The 23,883-nt window shown below is 41.3% G+C and overlaps 1 protein-coding gene across 1 annotated transcript; it reads right to left on the bottom strand.

Moving 5' to 3' along the window:
• Window positions 1-7,904: 7,904 nt before the first annotated feature.
• Window positions 7,905-9,458, bottom strand: LOC148100809 (uncharacterized). Its single transcript, XM_087846789.1, has one exon. The coding sequence runs from the start codon at window positions 9,456-9,458 to the stop codon at window positions 7,905-7,907; it is 1,554 nt and encodes a 517-aa protein (XP_087702915.1).
• Window positions 9,459-23,883: the final 14,425 nt, after the last annotated feature.

Genomic DNA, 23,883 nt, shown 5'->3' on the forward strand with positions numbered 1-23,883 from the left:
TAATGTATTTTATATATTTCTGTTTTATATTACTGTGAAGCACTTTGTGGTTTTTATCCTGTGAAAAGTGCTATATAAATAAATTGATTTGATTTGATCTCGTTTCCACATCACTCAGTGCTCTGCTTGCATATGCAATAATGTGCTTCATCCCCTTTTCATCTTTTTGACAGAGGATGGCGCCCAGTCCTACTGGACTAGCATCAACAATCAGTTCAGTCTGTCTGCTGGGATAGAAGTAGGACATCGTCGTGTCGCTTGTGAGACTGACCTTGAGTGCCTGCAACGCAGTTTCTTGGTCTTGACCCCATGTCCAAGGGGTGGCCTTGTGTGTGAGCCTGCGCAGTGGCTCAGAGATCGATGAGAAGTCTCTGATGAACCTTGAGCAGTAATTGGCCATGCCAAGGAGACTTTTGATGTCAGCAGGTGTTTTTGGGTTGGGAGCGTGTTGAACTGCTGCAACCTTTTTAGGATCTGCTGAAACGCCACCTGCAGAGAAGATGAAACCAAAAAACTCAAGTTTTGTTTTATTAAATTCACACTTCTCTCGATTCAGAGTAAGACCTGACTCTGATAGTCGCTTAAAGAGAGCTGTAAGATTGCTGTCATGATCAGCCTGGTCCCTGCCAAAGACTATAATCACTAAGATCTTTGACTCTGTTCAGTCCTTGCAGCGTCTGATAAATAGCATTTTGGAAGACTTCAGTTGCAAAAGAGACTCCAAAGCTCAGTCTTTTATAGCGCCGAAATCCCAGATGAGTAGTGAACGTCGTAATGTAGCGGCTGTCAGGGTGTAATTCAAATTGGTGGTATCCTGCCCTGAGATCAAGTTTTGAGAACACCGTAGATCCATTCAGCTCATGGATTACATCATCAATCGTGGGCGTGATGTGTCGTTCTCGTTCGATTGCAGTGTTTGCTTGTCTCATGTCCACACATATCCGTACGTCGTCCGGATTCTTTGGTTTTGGCAGTGTTACAATGGGTGAAACCCACTGTGTTGGTCCCGTAACCTTTTCAATCATGTCATCAGCTTCTAGTTTCTGAAGTTTGTCCTTCAATTTTGACGTAAATGAAAAGGAACACGTCTGTGTGGTTGACAGGTTGATTTTACATCTGCGTTTATGTGCAGTTTCACTTGAAAATCTTTGAGTTTTCGAATTCCCTTGAAAAGTTCTGGGTGTTGTTCTACTAGCTTGTCTGCAACAGAACGTTGAGACTGAGAAGAGACCGCAGTGACAATATGGAGGAGTCCCAAGGCTTTTGAGGTTTCAAAACTCAAAAATATTGAAACCTCCTCCTTTAATGACAAAGAAGGAACACCTAACTTTTTTGTCTTTTTTTTCCACACTGCACCTGAATGCACCACACACAGGGAGAGACGTAGATGAGTGGTATGGGTAAATCTTGATGTCTGTAGAAGTCAACGTAGGACGTGGTGTCAGTTTGTTGTAGGTAGCTTCAGTTAAGCAGTTAGCAGTGGCCCCAGAATGGATTAGCACCGGTATCTGGGTGCCCATTACTCTGACTTCAGTATGTGGGAGTTTAGGATGTTGAGCTGTGTTCACCACATATACATAAGCGTCATCACTGCTGGATGTGTGCCCTGTCTCCACGTGTGCAGCGCTATCTGTTACTTGATGAACAGTTTGCGGTGGCAGATTTTTCTTCTACTTCTTTCCACAATGTGTCTCTTTTCTCTTTGAGCGACATTGCTTTGCAAAATGATTGTATTTGCCACAAGAATTACAGATTTTGTCTTTGGCTGGGCAGCCTTGCTCATGAGGATATCTGCCTCCACAGTTTCGACAGCGGTTATTCGGCTGCCATGAGGGTGTCCATTTGTTTCTAGCCGTGGTGTCACGTCCTGTTTTGTGCTGTACTTTATTAACTGCAGCTGTCTTGTCAGCTTCCATCCCTGTAGCTTGCAATTCAGACAACTCACATGCACGCCCATGATTTAATAGATCATCCAACGTTAAATCAGGTTCTCTGAGTGCTTTTCTACGCAGCTGTGATGATGTACAGCTTTAGATAATTTGTGTTTTGATTTCTGCAGTCATGTCTGCAAACTCACAGTTTTTGGCTAGAATCCTAAGCCTGGTGTGATAGTTGTCCAACGTTTCACCTGATTCCTGCACCGCTTTCCTGAATAGATAAATCTGACACTGCATGTTTTTCTTAGGCGCAAAGTATGCTGACAATTTCTGTTTTGTATCTGCGTACTTGTCGCCAACCGTTGCTAACTTGTCGTAAACGTCATGCACTTTTTCACCAGCCACATGCAGCAATAATGCTCTTAATCTCGCATCTCCAGTAATATTCATTGCCGTGGTGTGGTTTTCAAACCTCTGAAGCCATTTCGTCCAGCGAGGTCCGACGGAACCGAGGTCGGTGTCCGTGTCGAAGGGTGGAAGTGGAGTAGCGTGTGCAGCCATGTTCTTGTCTCCTAAGCTCCGGGTAGGGCAACTTCCTTCGTCTTGCTTTGGTTGTAACCTTTACTCTCGTCGCCAATGTAATGTTTGCATGCCTCAAACATTAATGATGACACCTTCAGTATTTCTCAGTTCCATTCTTTAATTCTCAGGCTTGCAGCGGCAACACAGTCTGCAGCGCTAACTTGTTCATCTACCGTTTTCTGTTGTCTCCTTTTTCTATATCCTCCTTCCGCCTTACATTTGACCTTTCGAAATAAAAGTTCTGTAAACATCACAGGTATCACCGTCTTTCCCTCGCCCAGTTTGAGGACCTGCTGTCCCGCGTTGGTCCAAGCATTGCCCGCTTAGACACCAACTACAGGCGCTAAATCCCTGTCGCCTGTGCTAATGTATGCTAAACTATCGTTTATACACTGCTAACATGGATGTGGTATGCTAACAGTGAATGCTGTGGGTGTTTACTGATAGCAAACTGTGGTATGGAGACGACTGTTTATAATATTTCTAGTGATACTCAAAAGTAGGGGTGGGCGATAGAAACGATATACGATAGAAACGATATAAATTTGGCCAACGATAGAGATTTTGACTATACCGCTCTATCCGATAGCGCATGTTGATGATGTCATCAAGCTGCGCCTGTTTTGGTCAAAAGCATAGCGGCGGCTAAAACCATTATCATCTGCAAATTATGGCGGGCGACAGTCATAGCAAAGAGATGAAGCACTTTGTAAATATGGGGAAAGCCAAAAACTGCGCTTCCTCCACTTCCGTAACATTGATTCATTAATGTTGAATTCTCTCGCAGCTGCTCTATTCCCATGTTTTTGCAGTATATTAATAACTAACCTCGTATTGTGGATGAATAATCTCAGTTGTTCTCCTGACTGAAGTTTGGCCCGTGTATAGCATCCTGCTATGCAATTGCATTTGTCCCTGACCACCAGAATCCCTCACGTTAACTTTTAATGAGTGGAAAAAAAGTTGGCGTTCATCCTCCAGCTTCACTGTGCTAATGTTATGCTAACATAGCTGTGTCGCTAGCAAACACGTAGCACATCATTATATACCAGGTAATCCAACTTCAGTAACCCTGCAAAGGCCACTGCTGTTTAGTTTTCTTTCTTCATTTATGTTGGAAGTGGTAGCAGAGCTGTACGTTTTAATTAGTTTCAAAAGTCTCTGTCAGAACATGGTATGAAATGTTTAGGTGGAAACTAGCAAGCTAACTTCCTGTTAACTTCTAACTCCGTTAAATTTAATAAATTCTGTTTTCATGGATGTTAAACTTAATTGTTACACCCGATAAAGCAGCAACGCTGATGATTTAATTAAAGATGAAAGAATTTAGACCGTTTTAACTCTTAGTGTTCGTTTGACTTTGGGACCTGAAATGGACGGAGTTTTGGACCCAGATTACTCCGCGAAGCTCCTCACTACGGCAGCCGTAATGCTCTGACAATCCATCAAGCAGTGCAGCTTACCAAAGTTGTGCTAAAACATTTTTTTTTTAACGTTTTTTAAACAATTTTTGCACGCAGAAATCGGTTCGAGGTCACCAGAATTCATACATAAGGCACACTCTCGATTTTTGAGGAAAATTAAAGGATTTTTTTTTGTGGAAAATACGTTATACAGAAGAAAAGAATATATATCAGTGATTAGAGCTGGGCGATAGAACAATAACGATATGTATTGCGAAATACCTTTTTCTCGATAGAAAAATTAAACTATCGCGATAGACCTCATCTCTCTCTCTCTTCCTCTCTTATAAAAATGAATAGCCAATACAAATTAAGTAGTGCAGAGCCGAACCAATCACAGCTGTAGCGTCACGTCATGTAACTTGTTACGTACAGCTCAGGTGCCAAGCCGCGCATGTGTATTTGTTTGGGAAGCAGCCCGCCGCCGTGCGGCCGGGTAATGGAGAAAATGAGTGTTCCGACTAGAGAAAAGTCTAGGTGACCAAGTTACCGAAGAGAACACAGATGACAGCTCCAATGCCAGAGAGATTGTCGAAAGGAAAGGCCAGAGAAGTTCCGTAGTGTGGAGGTATTTCGGCTATTTGAAGTCTGACAAAAAACAGAGTAACGCGCACTGTAAATTGTGCCGAAAACAACCAGGGGAATCCCTGTGAAGCAGCAACAGTCAATTGAGTCTGCTTTCTCCAGCGTCTTACCATATGAGAAAAAAGCTAAGAGACATAGCAACATAACGAATGCCATAGCTTACTGTCTTGCTAAAGACATGCTACCAATAAACACGGTCGACAATGAAGGATTCAAGCAGCTAATTAAGGATTCAAGCAGCTAATTAAGGTAATGGATTCTCGTTACCTTATGTATGCAGATGACCTGGTTGTTTTTAGTCCAAGCAGTGCTGGATTACAGGATCTTCTTAATGTCTGTACTGAATATGGTGTGCAATATGACATTGAGTACAATGCTGCTAAAAGTGCTGTTTTGATATGTAGAACCAAGCAGGATAAACAGCTAAATTTCCCTTTGTTTAAACTGGCACAAAAAACTCTTGAAGTTCATAAAAAGGTGAAATACCTCGGTCACTTTATTACTGAGCAAATGAATGATGATGATGACATGTACAGACAACAATGCAAGTTCTATGTGCAGGCAAATACTATTGCACGCAAATTCAGCTTTTGTTCACTTCCAGTTAAAGTGGCTTTGTTTAAAGCGTATTGCACACCGCTATATACTGCCCCCTTGTGGTCATCCTACAAACAATGTAGCATGCTGAAGTTGCATGTTGCATATAATGATGCGATAAGAATCCTTTGCAGGATACCTAGAAGTGGTAGTGCCAGCCAGATGTTTGTAGCTGTGGGTGTTTGGACTTTTAAAGCGCTTTTAAGAAAGTTAATGTTCAATTTTAGAGAACGACTGGATGGTTCGAGTAACAGTATAATTTTAGCACTTACAGATCCGACAGTGAGTGGTTCCCGTTACTCATCCAGTCTGAGAAAGCACTGGTTAAAGTGTTTGTGTATTTATTGATTTATTTTAAGTAATTGTGTTTTACGTATATTATGGTTTTATATTTTTACAAATGCTTTATATACTTATTTATATACTTATATATATTTAATGGTTTATACCTTGTGTTGGGGGGGGGGGGTGTTTCTGTCTTATTTTTATGGACATGAAGTCTGCCAATAAAGATTGAATTGAATTGAATTGTTACCAACTCCTTGAACATAAACATGTCTGTCAGACAGCGCTTCCAAAGCAATATTATAAGTTAGTCAATTTTGTCTCTTCTTCTGTAAAATAAACTAAGATTTATTTTTAGAATTAATATTTTGTTTCTAAGTGGAACTGACAATTTAGTAGTCTGTTTTGTTTGTTCTATTTTGAAACTTAAAGGCTTTAGCGGCTACTTTTTGTGTAGTTTGTAATATTTGCCTTTATTTTGCCTAAACTGAAGCCTCATTTTAAGTACATCTGCCCTGTTGAACTTATTATGGGAAATAAATATTTAAATCAAAACAAGCTGCTGATTATTTCACATTTTACTTGTGAGCAACAGCACATTTAAATCTTACATATATAGTTATTTGGCTTATATCGTGATATATATCGTTACCGCACATGCTTCAAATTATATTGCGATATGGATTTTAGGCCATATCGCCCAGCCCTACTCAAACGGTCTCATCAGTTCCCGATTTAATTTGGTTTATGCTGTGTTATCAGTGTTTGCATTGATAGCATGGCTGTGGTGTCATATCAGTGTATGCTCTCGGTGTTTGCCGATATCAAACTGTGGTATGAGGACCACTGTGGGTTAATCTTTGTAGTGATACTCACTCCTTTTTTTTTTTTTTATTTAGACCTGGTTTAATTCTGGTATAGTTGAATATTTGTATATAATCCCAGCAGCTGTCAGACTCTATAACCGGGGTCACCAGCCTTTCTTAAAACTGAGAGTTAGATAAAATTGTGAACAGTTTGGTTCATCTTTAGTTATATGGTTCTATCCAGCATATTCTATCTTGATATGCTGTCTTATCACAGGTTAATTTTTCAAAAATATTAACAATGATTTATGCAAGGAAAGGGCTACATACAACTCTTTCTTTCTATTAATGTCTTACTTCATTCCTACCTGATTGACATGTTTAGGAATTATGAGTGATTGGCTCACTGTAGTAGTAAAAGTTGCTACCAATCAAATTATGATATGTTAAAGTTAAAACAAAACACAACTGACTGTTTTATATTATATCTAATATATATTATGTAATTATCCTTATAATTACAAAATGTTTTATGTAAGATTTATGTTTTGTAATTTAAATCTGACATCACAAAAGTATTTTAGAGTTTGAATAATGTATTTTACAACTGCAGTACACGTAATACTAATTTTGAACAATTTTGTCCAGGTTCCTTGACACCAGGGACTCCTCCAGGACCATCACGTTCAGTTACAGAGTCGGTGTGTCCACGGTGTGCCAGATCATCCCCCAGGTAGCGACGGCCATCTGGGACTGTCTAGTGGACGACTTCATGGCTGTGCCTTCACCTGGAGACTCATAGAGAAAGTATATACAGTGGTCCCTCATTTATTGCAGCAGGGTTTCTCAGAATAACTAGCCCCTCGCCACACACTTTATACACTTTATTATTTTTTATTTTTTTTACATACACACACATGAAGATTAGTCACAGTTCTCACAAGTTGATTCTCACAGTGCAAACCTTTGTAGATTTCAAAACGTAAAAGTATCATTATGCCGTGTTTTTTCTTCGTCTTCCTGCCACTTTTGTGCTTCTTTTTCCCTCCAGGAGTGATGATGTCATCATCACTCCATAAGCCAATGAGATTATCACATGACATTTATGAACAGGGATATCTCTTTTTAACTGTTTTCAATTTAACGTAATATTTAAGTGTTTCTTAGTTTTAGACTAGTTGGTTAGTCTATTTCAATGTTTTAAACCATATCCCAGGTTTTTACTTCACCATTTATGGAGTTTTAACAAGCAAATAAAAGACAGAGCTTAATTCTGTAAAGATTAGATGAAAAATACTCAAAGGATAAATTCAATTGGTTTATTATTTTGTTACATAAGTTGAAAAAAGTAAAACAAGTAACTACAGAAACAACATAAAAGGAAACTTAAACAATCAAATAAATAAATGAAGGGGGGGGGAAGGGAGGAGGAGGAGAGAAAACCCCAACAATCCCCTCTGAGCAAGCACTAGGCGACAGTGGGGAGGAAAAACTGCCTTTTAACGGGCAGAAGCCTCCAGCAGAACCAGGCTCAGGAGGGGGCAGTCAACTGCTGGGACTGGTTGGGGGGGTAGGGGGGAAGGGGGTGAGGGTGAAAAAAAGAAAAAAGATTAAGAAGGTAGGGAATATGTGTTAGGAGAGAAAGGGAGAGGGGGGACAGGAGAGGTGAAAATTAAGATGGATCACAGGTGGAGGAGGACGAGGCTAAATCATCTGAATAACCAGCAGACGCCTCTTTTCTTCATTTCCAGGTATTTTTCCATGAGCGCTTTTTTCTCCAGGATAAGGGTTCTCAACTGATCGTTTGTTTCTGCATTTTGCTCCTCGAGTTGCTTGCATCTTTGCTCCATTTCTTTTAATCCTGCTTGTTCTTTTCTAGGCTTTTCTTTCGGGTCTTCGTATGTTGCCTCCTCCATTGGATTTGCCTTGCACATGTCTGTATTTCTCTCTTGTTTTTTCTTGTACATCTCTTCTATCAGGTCAATTTTTCTCTTGAATACTTGATGCATAAGCAGCAGGTATTCATATTTTTTCTCTTGTTGTTGCTTTTGTGCCTGCATTTCAGTTATTTGGCTCTTCAAGTCACTGACCCTCAACAACATCTCATTCATGAGCTCTGAGTGTTCTTTCCTCATTCCATCGATCGTACACTGCATCTCTGAACATTGTCTTTCCAGTATTTCCTTTTCTCTTTCCAGGTCAGGTGTTTTTTCCCTCATTTCATTACAAAATTCTCGCAGTTCTAGATTCCTTCTCTCAAAGTCCTGGAGAATACGTTTTTCTTCTTCCTGTTTCTCTTTTTCTTCAAGAAGCTCTTTATTTTTGCACTCTGTTTCATCAAACCTGACTTTCAGCTCTACGTACATTTCCCTCATGTCTTTGAGTTTGTCCTCCATTGGTATTTCTTTTTCTCTTTCCAGTTCAGGTGTTTTGTCCCTCATTTCATTACAAAATTCTCGCAGTTCTAGATTCCTTCTCTCAAAATCCTGGAGAATACGTTTTTCTTCTTCCTGTTTCTCTTTTTCTTCAAGAAGCTCTATATTTTTGCACTCTGTTTCACCAAACCTGACTGCCAGATCTACGCACATTTCCCTCATGTCTTTGAGTTTGCGCTGCAATCGTATTGTCTTTTTTCTTTCCAGTTCAGATGTTTTTTCCTTCATTTCATTACAAAATTCTCGCAGTTCTAGATTCCTTCTCTCAAAGTCCTGGAGAATACGTTTTTCTTCTTCCTGTTGCTTTTTTTCTTCAAGAAGCTCTTTCAGTTTGTGCTCCATTTGTATTTCCTGTTCAGTCTTCTGTTGGCGGATTTTTTCAATTGTTTTCTCAGCTTCATCGAGCTTTCCTTGAAGTATCTGTATCTCCTCAATAGTAGCTTTCTTTCCTTGAAGCTGGGCAGATGTTTCTTTTAATTCAGCACTCTGTGTTCCCGATGAAAAAATACGGGAAAAAAAATTCTTTCGTCCTTGACCAAACTTCATTCCCTCATTGATAATTTTTATATCAGGCTGCCGTTGCTGTTTTCCTTCCAGGTCTTTATTTCGTGCTTCCAATTGTCTGCACTTCTCCTTTAGTTGAAGCTTCTCTTCTTCAATTTGTTTAACTTTGTCATGGAGGTCAGAGTTTTCCTTCTGACTTTCCTGTAATGCCCTTTGGATTGATAAGACAACATCCATGGTTATTTCTCCTGAAGAGATTGGCTGGCCAGACCACGAAGGAGAGGCAGCATTATTTATTTTTCTTTGTCGGCGTTTTCGTCCCATGTTGGAGCCTGTGCACAGTGACTCTGAAAAGGCTTAGAAATATTTGCAAATGTATCTCGTGTTGAACGTTTGAAGTCTGCGAACAAACTGTTTTAAAATTGCTGCTTCTGATCCCTATTTATAGACTTCAGAACTTCAAAGGATCAAAGGTATTAATGATGTCACATCTTGTGACATCATCATTCCGTAAGCCAATCAGATTGTCACATGACATTTTAAAATGGTGATGTGTTTTTTTTTTTTTTTTTTTTAATTTATTTTTGAGTTTTCACCATTTGCTCCAGGAGCTGCGCCTGGATGACGGCCGCTTTCAGCGGTACTGTAATGTTTGCATGCCTCAAACATTAATGATGACACCTTCAGTCTTTCTCAGTTCCATTCTTTAATTCTCAGGCTTGCAGCGGCAACACAGTCTGCAGCGCTAACTTGTTCATCTACCGTTTTCTGTTGTCTCCTTTTTCTATATCCTCCTTCTGCCTTACATTCGACCTTTCAAAATAAAAGTTCTGTAAACATCACAATCACCTCCTTTTTTTTTTCTTTAACAAACTTAGGTACTCAGTGAGGTGAATTATTAATCTGAACCTATGATAACAACACCTAATAAAATTACTGAACGTTCTTATTACTTGAGTTTCTCCACACCTAAACATCACTTAAACAGCACTGCATTTGCGCAGATCTCTGACTAATCACTATCAACATTCAACACTAGAATACTGGTTACAGTGTTAGATTCAGGAACAACAAACATGTTACACGCAGCGTAACCTTTAACGGGTCACTCAGATATTCAAGTCTTAGATGTGATGTAATCAGACAGATGCATAGGTACGCGTCTGTTTGATCTGACTGGGTATCTGGGCTTGTCTGTTAAGGCGGGGTCGACATGTCGTCCAGGTGGGGCATCTTCAAGTCCATGTCTGATTTTCTTGAAGCATGAGGCAATTGAGTGTCCATCCCTTGTAGCTGTAATTTCAGAACCCTTAACTTTAGTCACTTTATAGGGTTTTGCATTGTATGGTGTGGATAATTTGTTGTGCTTGGGTTGGCGATGCAGCACTGTGTCACCCAGACTTGGTGAGTGTGGTCTGACGCGACGAGTTGCATCTGCGATCACCTTCATCTTGATCTTTGCACTATCATCCCTTGCTCTCACTTCAGCATCTGAACACTTCCGTGGAGTGGTGTTAACGAAAGGGAGCTTGGTGTATACCTGGCGTTGAAACAGTATTTCAGCTGGTGAGCTCGCTGTTGTGCAATGAGGTGTAGATCTGTACTCACGAAGAAAGATGTTTAGTTGCTGTCTCCATGGAGAACACTTTGTCAATGACTGGGATAACAGAAGATGCTGATGTTGAGCGTACACTTTCAACGACTGGATAGCGAGAATACTCGTCTGTGATAACGAGCAGGTATTCCCCCGTAGGGAGCGGTCCATAAAAGTCTGCACTGACACTGTGCCAGGGCGTTTCGGGTAATGGTGACATCTGCACAGGGTCAGTGTGTGTGACAGGTGTGCTAGCTTGGCATGGCAGACAGTTTTGAACTGCAGATTCTGCTTTCCGATCGATCTCTGGGAACCATACTTTGGTACGTAGCAGCGCTTTGGTCTTGACGATACCCTGGTGCCCTTCGTGTGCCAGTTGTATTGCTCTTTCTTGTAGGACAGTTGGAATAACTATCCTCGTGCCTCTGAGTATGAAGTCAGATGAGTCAGCTACTGTTAGTTCACTTTGAACATGTTTGAATGATTTCAAAATGTCAGCATGCTGGGATTTATCTGTTAGATGCCACGTGTTGTTCCTGATGTGACTGATGACTTCCTGCAGAACCTGGTCTTTCAGAGTCTCTGTTTTTATCTCGTGAAGTGTCATGGCTTTTGGGGTGGAGTGATAAGAGAAGAAATTGACATACTCTTCTGCAACCTTACATGCACGAGCACTTTCATTCTCCTGTGTTGGCACTGGATGACGTGACATAAAGTCAGCTGGATTATCAGCACCTTTTCTGTATTCCACTCTGAAGTTATATGGCTGAAGTCTCAGTCCCCATCTTTCTATTCTGGCAGGTGGTTTTGATCTTGGGTTATTCCAGATGATTTTGAGTGCCTTGTGATCGGTCACCAGTGTGAATGGATGTCCATAAACATACAAATGGAAATGTTCGCAACTCCACACAATGGCGAGTGCTTCTTTCTCAGTCTGCGAGTATCTCGTTTCCACATCACTCAGTGCTCTGCTTGCATATGCAATAATGTGCTTCATCCCCTTTTCATCTTTTTGACAGAGGATGGCGCCCAGTCCTACTGGACTAGCATCAACAATCAGTTCAGTCTGTCTGCTGGGATAGAAGTAGGACATCGTCGTGTCGCTTGTGAGACTGACCTTGAGTGCCTGCAACGCAGTTTCTTGGTCTTGACCCCATGTCCAAGGGGTGGCCTTGTGTGTGAGCCTGCGCAGTGGCTCAGAGATCGATGAGAAGTCTCTGATGAACCTTGAGCAGTAATTGGCCATGCCAAGGAGACTTTTGATGTCAGCAGGTGTTTTTGGGTTGGGAGCGTGTTGAACTGCTGCAACCTTTTTAGGATCTGCTGAAACGCCACCTGCAGAGAGGATGAAACCAAAAAACTCAAGTTTCGTTTTATTAAATTCACACTTCTCTCAATTCAGAGTAAGACCTGACTCTGATAGTCGCTTAAAGAGAGCTGTAAGATTGCTGTCATGATCAGCCTGGTCCCTGCCAAAGACTATAATGTCATCACTGAGATTTTTGACTCCGTTCAGTCCTTGCAGCGTCTGATAAATAGCATTTTGGAACACTTCAGCTGCAGAAGAGACTCCAAAGCTCAGTCTTTTATAGCGCCGAAATCCCAGATGAGTAGTGAACGTCGTAATGTAGCGGCTGTCAGGGTGTAATTCAAATTGGTGGTATCCTGCCTTGAGATCAAGTTTTGAGAACACCGTAGATCCATTCAGCTCATGGATTACATCAGACGTTCCCAAAGTGTGGGGCCCGCCCCCTAGGGGGGGGCGCAGAGCCATTGCAGGGGGGGCGCGGCATGAAAAGGGAAAAAAAAAAAACAACGCTTGGACACTGCTAGCACGGGCGCCCACACAAACGCAAAGCAGGAGATGAAGCATAGCTGAATATGTTTCCAAACCAACTTCATTCTAAGCCAAAGACTAGAAAATATGGTGAAGCATATCTGCCCTTTGGTTTCACCTGCACAAGTGCAGAGGTTGGTCTCTCCTGCAGAATTGGTTTTCCCTTTGTTGGGAGCAGCGCTAGGCTGTATAAATCACAGACAAACAGGATCCCACATTCTTGATTTGTAGTTCACAAACACTTGTTGTAATGACTAACTACTCCTGACATTTTGGAGATGTTAGCTCTTTATACAGTAAAGTTACAGCGGGATACAAATAACATCAGGCTGATCCTGCCACAATTTGTTCCCCCGGTTCAAATCACGGACAAACAGCATCCAACAGTTATTTATGTTTTTGAACCCATTTTGCAGAGTGATTCGAAACGCCGTTTACGTGTGGATGAAACAGCTGCATTTTCAAAAATACCCGTGTAGGTGTGGACGTAGCGTAAAAGACTTAGTAGTTTATTTTCTTACTACCTGTAATTTATTGCAGATTACTTGTATTTGCTTAATTGTTTACTAAATGTTTGAGGTGTGAAATAAACCGCAATGGAGCAAAATATGGGTGTGTGTGGTTGGAGGATGTGTTCGTGCGTGCGCGTGAGGGGGGCGCGAACATTTTTCTTGTAAAACAAGGGGGGCCCAGCAAAAAAGGTTTGGGAACCACTGGATTACATCATCAATCGTGGGCGTGACGTGTCGTTCTCGTTCGATTGCAGTGTTTGCTTGTCTCATGTCCACACATATCCGTACGTCGTCCGGATCCTTTGGTTTTGAAGTGTTACAATGGGTGAAACCCACGGTGTTGGTCACGTAACCTTTTCAATAATGTCATCAGCTTCTAATTTCTGAAGTTCGTCCTCCACTTTTTGACGTAAATGAAAAGGAACACTTCTGTGTGGTTGACAGGTTTATTTTACATCTGTGTTTATGTGCAGTTTCACTTGAAAGTCTCTGAGTTTTCCAATTCCCTGGAAAAGTTCTGGGTGTTGTTCTACTAGCTTGTTTGCAACAGAACGTTGAGACTGAGAAGAGACCGCAGTGACAATATGGAGGAGTCCCAAGGCTTTTGAGGTTTCAAAACTCAAAAATATTGAAACCTCCTCCTTTAATGACAAAGAAGGAACACCTAACTGTTTTGTCTTGTTTTTCCACACTGCACCTGAATGCACCACACACAGGGAGAGACGTAGATGAGTGGTATGGGTAAATCTTGATGTCTGTAGAGGTCAACGTAGGACGTGGTGTCAGTTTGTTGTAGGTAGCTTCAGTTAAGCAGTTAGCAGTGGCCCCAGAATGGATTAGCACCGGTATCTGGGTGCCCATTACTCTGACTTCAGTATGTGGGAGTTTAGGATGTTGAGCTGTGTTCACCACATATACATAAGCGTCATCACTGCTGGATGTGTGCCCTGTCTCCACGTGTGCAGCGCTATCTGTTACTTGATGAACGGTTTGCGGTGGCAGATTTTTCTTCTACTTCTTTCCACAATGTGTCTCTTTTCTCTTTGAGCGACATTGCTTTGCAAAATGATTGTATTTGCCACAAGAATTACAGATTTTGTCTTTGGCTGGGCAGCCTTGCTCATGAGGATATCTGCCTCCACAGTTTCCACAGCGGTTATTCGGCTGCCATGAGGGTGTCCATTTGTTTCTAGCCGTGGTGTCACGTCCTGTTTTGTGCTGTACTTTATTAACTGCAGCTGTCTTGTCAGCTTCCATCCCTGTAGCTTGCAATTCAGACAGCTCACATGCACGCCCATGATTTAATAGATCATCCAACGTTAAATCAGGTTCTCTGAGTGCTTTTCTACGCAGCTGTGATGATGTACAGCTTTGGATAATTTGTGTTTTGATTTCTGCAGTCATGTCTGCAAACTCACAGTTTTTGGCTAGAATCCTAAGCCTGGCGTGATAGTTGTCCAACGTTTCACCTGATTCCTGCACCACTTTCCTGAATAGATAAATCTGATACTGCATGTTTTTCTTAGGCGCAAAGTATGCTGACAATTTCTGTTTTGTATCTGCGTACTTGTCGCCAACCGTTGCTAACGTGTCGTAAACGTCATGCACTTTTTCACCAGGCACATGCAGCAATAATGCTCTTAATCTTGCATCTCCAGTAATATTCATTGCCGTGGTGTGGTTTTCAAACCTCTGAAGCCATTTCGTCCAGCGAGGTCCGACGGAACCGAGGTCGGTGTCCGTGTCGAAGGGTGGAAGTGAAGTAGCGTGTGCAGCCATGTTCTTGTCTCCTAAGCTCCGGGTAGGGCAACTTCCTTCGTCTTGCTTTGGTTGTAACCTTTACTCTCGTCGCCAATGTAATGTTTGCATGCCTCAAACATTAATGATGACACCTTCAGTATTTCTCAGTTCCATTCTTTAATTCTCAGGCTTGCAGCGGCAACACAGTCTGCAGCGCTAACATCTACCGTTTTCTGTTGTCTCCTTTTTCTATATCCTCCTTCCGCCTTACATTCATCCTTTCAAAATAAAAGTTCTGTAAACATCACAGGTACCACCGTCTTTCCCTCGCCCAGTTTGAGGGCGAGTAGGGGTGGGCGATATAAACAATATCTGATAGAAACGATATAAATTTGGCCAACAATAGAGATTTTGATTATACCGCTCTATCCGATAGCGCATGTTGATGATGTCATCAAGCTGCGCCTGTTTTGGTCGAAAGCATAGCGGCGGCTAAAACCATTATCATCTGCAAATTATGGCGGGCGACAGTCATAGCAAAGAGATGAAGCACTTTTGAAATATGGGGAAAGCCAAAAACTAGGCTTCCTCCACTTCCGTAACATTGATTCATTAATGTTAAATTCTCTCGCAGCTGTTCTATTCCCATGTTGTTGCAGTATATTAATAACCAACCTCGTATTGTGGATGAATAATCTCAGTTGTTCTCCTGACTGAAGTTTGGCCCGTGTATAGCATCCTGCTATGCAATTGCATTTGTCCCTGACCACCAGAATCCCTCACGTTAAGTTTTAATGAGTGGAACAAAAGTTGGCGTTCATCCTCCAGCTTCACTGTGCTAATGTTATGCTAACATAGCTGTGTCGCTAGCAATCACATAGCACATCATTATATACCAGGTAATCCAACTTCAGTAACCCTACAAACTTCAATTCAATTCAATTCAATTTTATTTATATAGCGCCAAATCACAACAAATGTCGCCTCAAGGCGCTTCATAGATACAGAGAAAAGCCCAACAATCATATGACCCCCTATGAGCAAGCACTTTGGCGACAGTGGGAAGGAAAAACTCCCTTTTAACAGGAAGAAACCTCCGGCAGAACCAGGCTCAGGGAGGGGCGGCCATCTGCTGCGACCGGTTGGGGTGAGAGAAGGAAGACAGGATAAAAGACATGCTGTGGAAGAGAGACAGAGATTAATAACAGATATGATTCAATACAAAGAGGTCTATTAACACATAGTGAGTGAGAAAGGTGACTGGAAAGGAAAAACTCAATGCATCATGGGAATCCCCCGGCAGCCTACATCTATTGCAGCATAACTAAGGGAGGATTCAGGGTCACCTGGTCCAGCCCTAACTATATGCTTTAGCAAAAAGGAAAGTTTTAAGCCTAATCTTAAAAGTAGAGATAGTGTCTGTCTCCCGAATCCAAACTGGAAGCTGGTTCCACAGAAGAGGGGCCTGAAAACTGAAGGCTCTCCCTCCCATTCTACTTTTAAATACTCTAGGAACAACAAGTAGGCCTGCAGAGTGGGAGCGAAGTGCTCTAATAGGGTAATATGGTACTACACGGTCATTAAGATAAGATGGGGCCTGATTATTTAAGACCTTGTATGTGAGGAGCAGGATTTTGAATTCAATTCTGGATTTAACAGGAAGCCAATGAAGGGAAGCCAAAACAGGAGAAATATGCTCTCTCTTTCTAGTCCCTGTCAGTACTCTTGCTGCAGCATTTTGGATTAACTGAAGGCTTTTCAGTGAGTTTTTTGGACATCCTGATAATAATGAATTGCAGTAGTCCAGCCTGGAAGTAATAAATGCATGAACTAGTTTTTCAGCATCACTCTGAGACAGGATATTTCTAATTTTAGAGATGTTGCGCAAATGGAAGAACGCAGTCTTACATATTTGTTTAATATGTGCGTTGAAGGACATATCCTGGTCAAAAATGACTCCAAGGTTCCTCACAGTGTTACTGGAGGCCAAGGTAATGCCATCCAGAGTAAGAATCTGGTTAGATACCATATTTCTAAGCTTTTCAGCGCCGAGTACAATGACCTCAGTTTTATCTGAGTTAAGAAGCAGAAAGTTAGTGGCCATCCAAGTCTTTATGTCTTTAAGACATTCCTGCAGTTTAACTAATTGGTGTGTGTTATCTGGCTTTATGGACAGATAGAGCTGGGTGTCATCTGCATAGCAGTGAAAATGTATGCTATGTCTTCTAATGATGCTGCCTAGGGGAAGCATGTATAATGTAAACAGAATTGGTCCTAGCACTGAACCCTGTGGAACTCCATAATTAACCTCAGTGTGTGAAGAGGACTCTCCATTTACATGCACAAATTGGAGTCTATTAGATAGATATGATACAAACCACTGCAGTGCAATACCTGTAATACCTACAGCATGTTCTAATCGCTCTAACAGGATATTATGGTCAACAGTATCGAACGCTGCACTAAGGTCAAGAAGGACAAGCACAGAGATGAGTCCACTGTCAGAGGCCATAAGAAGATCATTTGTAACCTTCACTAAAGCTGTTTCTGTGCTGTGATGAACTCTGAAACCTGACTGAAACTCTTCAAATAAACCATTCCTCTGCAGATGATCTGTTAGCTGTTTGACAACTACTCTTTCAAGGATTTTTGATATGAAAGGAAGGTTGGAGATTGGCCTATAATTAGCTAAGACTGCTGGGTCTAGAGATGGCTTTTTGAGTAAAGGTTTAACTGCAGCCACCTTGAAGGCCTGTGGTACATAGCCGATTATTAGAGATAGGTTGATCATATATAAGATCGAAGAATTAATCAATGGCAGGACTTCTTTGAGCAGTTTAGTAGGAATGGGGTCTAAAAGACACGTTGATGGTTTGGAGGAAGTAATTATTGAAGTTAACTCAGAAAGATCGATTGGAGAAAAAGAGTCTAACTTAACATCAATGGAACTAAGAGTAGCTGTAGATAATATTACATCTGTGGGATGATTATTGGTAATTTTTTCTCTAATGATAAAAATTTTATTTGTGAAGAAGTTCATGAAGTCATCACTAGTTAACGTTAAAGGGATGGTTGGCTCAAAAGAGCTCTGACTTTTTGTCAGCCTGGCTACAGTGCTGAAGAGAAACCTGGGGTTGTTCTTATTTTCTTCAATCAGTGATGAGTAGTAAGCTGTTCTGGCTTTGCGGAGGGCTTTCTTATAAAGCAACAAACTATTGCTCCAGGCTAAATGATGATCCTCTAAATTTGTGACACGCCATTTCCTCTCCAGATTACGAGTCATCTGCTTTAGGGTACGTGTTTGAGAATTATACCACGGGGTCAGGTACTTCTGATTAGAGACCTTAGTTTTCACTGGAGCTACAGTATCCAGAGTCGTACGTAGTGAGGAGGTGAAATTATTAACAAGATAATCGACCTCTGTTGGGGTAGCGTTCAGATAGCTGCTCTGCTCTGTGTTGGTACAGGGCATTGACGATGATAACAGTGGCTGGATTATATTCTTAAACTTAGTTACAGCGCTTTCAGAAAGACATCTACTTTGATAAAGTCCACTCTCCACTGCTGCGTAATCAATTATTGTAAATGTAAATGTTATCAAGAAATGATCAGACAGGAGAGGGTTTTCAGGAAACACTGTTAAATGCTCAGTTTCTATGCCATATGTTAAAACAAGATCTAGAGTGTGATTAAAGTGGTGGGTGGGTTCTTTTACATTGATAGATGATAACAAGTAAGACTGGTTTCTGAGTTTTACAGCTGGGGTGGACAATGTTAAGCATCAGGCTTTCAAATGAATTAAAAGTCTGTCTTGGTCTTTCATTAATTAATAGACTGGTGTGAAAAATTGCTGCCACACCGCCCCCTCGACCTATGCTTCGAGATTTCTGGTAGTTAGAATGACTCGGGGGTGTTGATTCATTTAAACTAACATAATCATCCTGCTGCAACCAGGTTTCTGTAAGGCAGAGTAAATCAATTTGTTGATCATTTATTAAGTCATGTACTAACAGAGACTTGGAGGAGAGAGACCTAATATTTAATAATCCACATTTCACTGTTTTACTCTTTGGTTCAGGTGTGGATACTGTATTGTTCTTTCTTTGTAAATGTTTAAGTTGTTTGTTGCTAGTTTTTAGTTTGTTTTTTGTCTTTTTGGAAGCTGACACAGTCTCTATGGAGATGGGTTTTTGGGGGAGTAGCAGGAGGAGAGAAGCTGCAGAGAGGCGTGTAAGACTGCAACTCTGCTTCCTGGTCCCAACTCTGGATAGTCATATTTTGAGGGGTTTAATAAATTTGTCGATATTTCTAGAAATGAGAGCTGCTCCATCCAAAGTGGGATGGATGCCATCTCTCCTAACAAGACCAGGTTTCCTCCAGAAGGTTTGCCAATTATCTATGAAGCCCACATCATTTCTGGGACACCACTCAGACAGCCAGCAATTTAAGGAGAACATGTGGCTAAACATGTCACTCCTGGTCTGATTGGGGAGGGGACCAGAGAAAACTACAGAGTCCGACATTGTTTTGGCAAAGTTGCACACCGATTCAATATTGATTTTAGTGACCTCCGACCTCATTCCTTGCAGCGTCTGATAAATAGCATTTTGGAACACTTCAGCTGCAGAAGAGACTCCAAAGCTCAGTCTTTTATAGCGCCGAAGTCCCAGATGAGTAGTGAACGTCGTAATGTAGCGGCTGTCAGGGTGTAATTCAAATTGGTGGTATCCTGCCCTGAGATCAAGTTTTGAGAACACCGTAGATCCATTCAGCTCATGGATTACATCATCAATCGTGGGCGTGATGTGTCGTTCTCGTTCGATTGCAGTGTTTGCTTGTCTCATGTCCACACATATCCGTACGTCGTCCGGATCCTTTGGTTTTGAAGTGTTACAATGGGTGAAACCCACGGTGTTGGTCACGTAACCTTTTCAATCATGTCATCAGCTTCTAATTTCTGAAGTTCGTCCTCCACTTTTTGACGTAAATGAAAAGGAACACGTATGTGTGGTTGACAGGTTGATGTTACATCTGTGTTTATGTGCAGTTTCACTTGAAAATCTTTGAGTTTTCCAATTCCCTTGAAAAGTTCTGGGTGTTGTTCTACTAGCTTGTCTGCAACAGAACGTTGAGACTGAGAAGAGACCGCAGTGACAATATGGAGGAGTCCCAAGGCTTTTGAGGTTTCAAAACTCAAAAACATTGAAACCTCCTCCTTTAATGACAAAGAAGGAACACCTAACTGTTTTGTCTTGTTTTTCCACACTGCACCTGAATGCACCACACACAGGGAGAGACGTAGATGAGTGGTATGGGTAAATCTTGATGTCTGTAGAAGTCAACGTAGGACGTGGTGTCAGTTTGTTGTAGGTAGCTTCAGTTAAGCAGTTAGCAGTGGCCCCAGAATGGATTAGCACCGGTATCTGGGTGCCCATTACTCTGACTTCAGTATGTGGGAGTTTAGGATGTTGAGCTGTGTTCACCACATATACATAAGCGTCATCACTGCTGGATGTGTGCCCTGTCTCCACGTGTGCAGCGCTATCTGTTAGTTGATGAACAGTTTGCGGTGGCAGGTTTTTCTTCTACTTCTTTCCACAATGTGTCTCTTTTCTCTTTGAGCGACATTGCTTTGCAAAATGATTGTATTTGCCACAAGAATTACAGATTTTGTCTTTGGCTGGGCAGCCTTGCTCATGAGGATATCTGCCTCCACAGTTTCCACAGCGGTTATTCGGCTGCCATGAGGGTGTCCATTTGTTTCTAGCCGTGGTGTCACGTCCTGTTTTGTGCTGTACTTTATTAACTGCAGCTGTCTTGTCAGCTTCCATCCCTGTAGCTTGCAATTCAGACAACTCACATGCACGCCCATGATTTAATAGATCATCCAATGTTAAATCAGGTTCTCTGAGTGCTTTTCTACGCAGCTGTGATGATGTACAGCTTTGGATAATTTGTGTTTTGATTTCTGCAGTCATGTCTGCAAACTCACAGTTTTTGGCTAGAATCCTAAGCCTGGTGTGATAGTTGTCCAACGTTTCACCTGATTCCTGCACCACTTTCCTGAATAGATAAATCTGATACTGCGCGTTTTTCTTAGGCGCAAAGTATGCTGACAATTTCTGTTTTGTATCTGCGTACTTGTCGCCAACCGTTGCTAACGTGTCGTAAACGTCATGCACTTTTTCACCAGCCACATGCAGCAATAATGCTCTTAATCTTGCATCTCCAGTAATATTCATTGCCGTGGTGTAGTTTTCAAACCTCTGAAACCATTTCGTCCAGCGAGGTCCGACGGAACAGAGGTCGATGTCCGTGTCGAAGGGTGGAAGTGGAGTAGCGTGTGCAGCCATGTTCTTGTCTCCTAAGCTCCGGGTAGGGCAACTTCCTTCGTCTTGCTTTGGTTGTAACCTTTACTCTCGTCGCCAATGTAATGTTTGCATGCCTCAAACATTAATGATGACACCTTCAGTATTTCTCAGTTCCATTCTTTAATTCTCAGGCTTGCAGCAGCAACACAGTCTGCAGCGCTAACTTGTTCATCTACCGTTTTCTGTTGTCTGCTTTTTCTATATCCTCCTTCCGCCTTACATTCGACCTTTCAAAATAAAGGTTCTGTAAACATCACAGGTACCACCGTCTTTCCCTCGCCCAGTTTGAGGGCGAGTAGGGGTGGGCGATATAAACGATATCTGATAGAAACAATATAAATTTGGCCAACGATAGAGATTTTGACTATACCGCTCTATCCGATAGCGCATGTTGATGATGTCATCAAGCTGCGCCTGTTTTGGTCGAAAGCATAGCGGCGGCTAAAACCATTAAAATTTGCAAATTATGGCGGGCAACAGTCATAGCAAAGAGATGAAGCACTTTTGAAATATGGGGAAATATCAAACTTTCAACTTGCTCTCCTCTGATACTTGCTCCTCTTTTTCTCCTGTTACATTACAAGACATCAGAGGCCTGCTTTGTGATATAAAACAGACTTCAAGCCCCCTTGATGTCCTTCCATCTTTATTTTTCACTAGTGTGTTTGATTCAATTGGCCCCTGTATTGTGGAAATGATAAATACTTCTCTTCATACTGGCTCAGTCCCCAGCTTCTTTAAACAAGCTATTGTTGAGCCAATATTAAAGAAACCTCAGCTGGATCCATCTCTTCCTAACAGTTATAGGCCAATATCCAAATTGCCCTTTATATCGAAAAATTTTAGAAAAAGTAGTACTAGAACAACTTAACTATTTCCTGGATAAAAATGCTGTTATGGACACTTTCCAGTCTGGTTTTCGTAAATTGCATTCCACTGAAACGGCCTTACTTAGAGTATCTAGTGATATCTTGATGGCAGCAGACTCTGGAGAGTACACAGTGCTAGTCCTGTTGGATCTCAGCTCTACTTATGACACTGTAGATCACAGTATCATGATAAACAGACTCGAGAACTTGTTTGGGATTACTGGTGTTGTTTTAAAATGGTTTATATCATATCTGTCTGAGAGATCTTTTACTGTTTGCATGAATCATGTCACATCAGAATCAACAGTTTTGCCGTGTGGGGTACCTCAGGGATCTGTCCTTGGTCCAATTCTCTTTTTACTTTATGTATTTCCCCTAGGCCAAATTATTAAGCGCTATAAATATATCTCCTATCATCTCTATGCTGACGACATCCAACTATACTGTTCCTTCAAAATGTCTGAGTTTTATAAATTGTCTAATTTAAGTAATTGCCTGACAGAAATCAACAAATGGTTATATGACAATTTTCTCCAACTAAACTCTGATAAAACAGAAACTCTAATTATTGCTCCAGACCACATGGTCCCAGAAATTAGACAGCATATCAGCTTCTTAGACCCTTCTGTAAAATCAAGCCTTAGAAATCTCGGTGTCATATTTGACAGCTCGATGTTGCTCGAGCAGCATTCTAAGCAGCTGGTCCGAAACTGTTTTTTTATCATTTACGGAATATCTCTAAACTCAGACTAATGGTATCAAAGCTTGAACCTGAGATGATTATTCATGCTTTTATTTCTTCTCGTTTAGACTATTATAATGGCCTTTTTACTTGTTTTAACAAATCAGCCTTAAATCATCTTCAGACTGTGCAGATTGCTGCAGCACGTCTCTTAACAGGCACAAAGAGAAGATCACATATCACTCCAGTCTTGGCCTCCCTTCACTGGTTGCCTGTAAATTTTAGGTTTCATTTTAAAATTTTACTTCTAACCTTTAGGGCCCTACATGGTCAGGCTCCTCAATATTTATCTGACCGGCTGAAACCACATACATCTTCTCGGGCTTTAAGGTCATTAGATCAGAGACTGCTGGTGGTACCGCGCACTCGTTTTAAAACTCGTGGTGATCGGGCCTTTCAGACTGCGGCACCACGGTTGTGGAATTCTCTCCCGCTGTCTCTTCGCTGCACGGACTCCATTGATTCTTTTAAGAAAAAGCTGAAGACATTTTTATTTAGAAAAGCATTTGATTAATTTCTTCTTATGCTGTTTTTATAGTTTTATTGTTTTACATTGTTTTATTTACTGTTATATTGTTTTTATATTCCCATTTCCTGTGTTGTAAAGCACTTTGTGATTTTTATCTGTGAAAAGCGCTATATAAATAAATTTTACTTACTTTACTTACTTACTCTCAGTATATTAATAACTAACCTCGTATTGTGGATTAATAATCTCAGTTGTTCTCCTGACTGAAGTTTGGCCAGTGTATAGCATCCTGCTATGCAATTGCATTTGTCCCTGACCACCAGAATCAGTCACGTTAACTTTTAATGAGTGGAAAAAAGTTGGCGTTCATCCTCCAGCTTCACTGTGCTAATGTTATGCTAACATAGCTGTGTCGCTAGCAATCACGTAGCACATCATTATATACCAGGTAATCCAACTTCAGTAACCCTACACTGCTGTTTAGTTTTCTGTCTTCATTTATGTTGGAAGTGGTAGCAGAGCTATACGTTTTAATTAGTTTCAAAAGTCTCTGTCAGAACATGGTATGAAAGGTGGAAACTAGCGAGCTAACTTCTTGTTAACTTCTAACTCCGT

This window comes from Neolamprologus brichardi, chromosome 10 (assembly GCF_056152115.1).
Source record: "Neolamprologus brichardi isolate AB-2024 chromosome 10, ASM5615211v1, whole genome shotgun sequence".
Lineage (NCBI taxonomy): Eukaryota > Metazoa > Chordata > Actinopteri > Cichliformes > Cichlidae > Neolamprologus > Neolamprologus brichardi.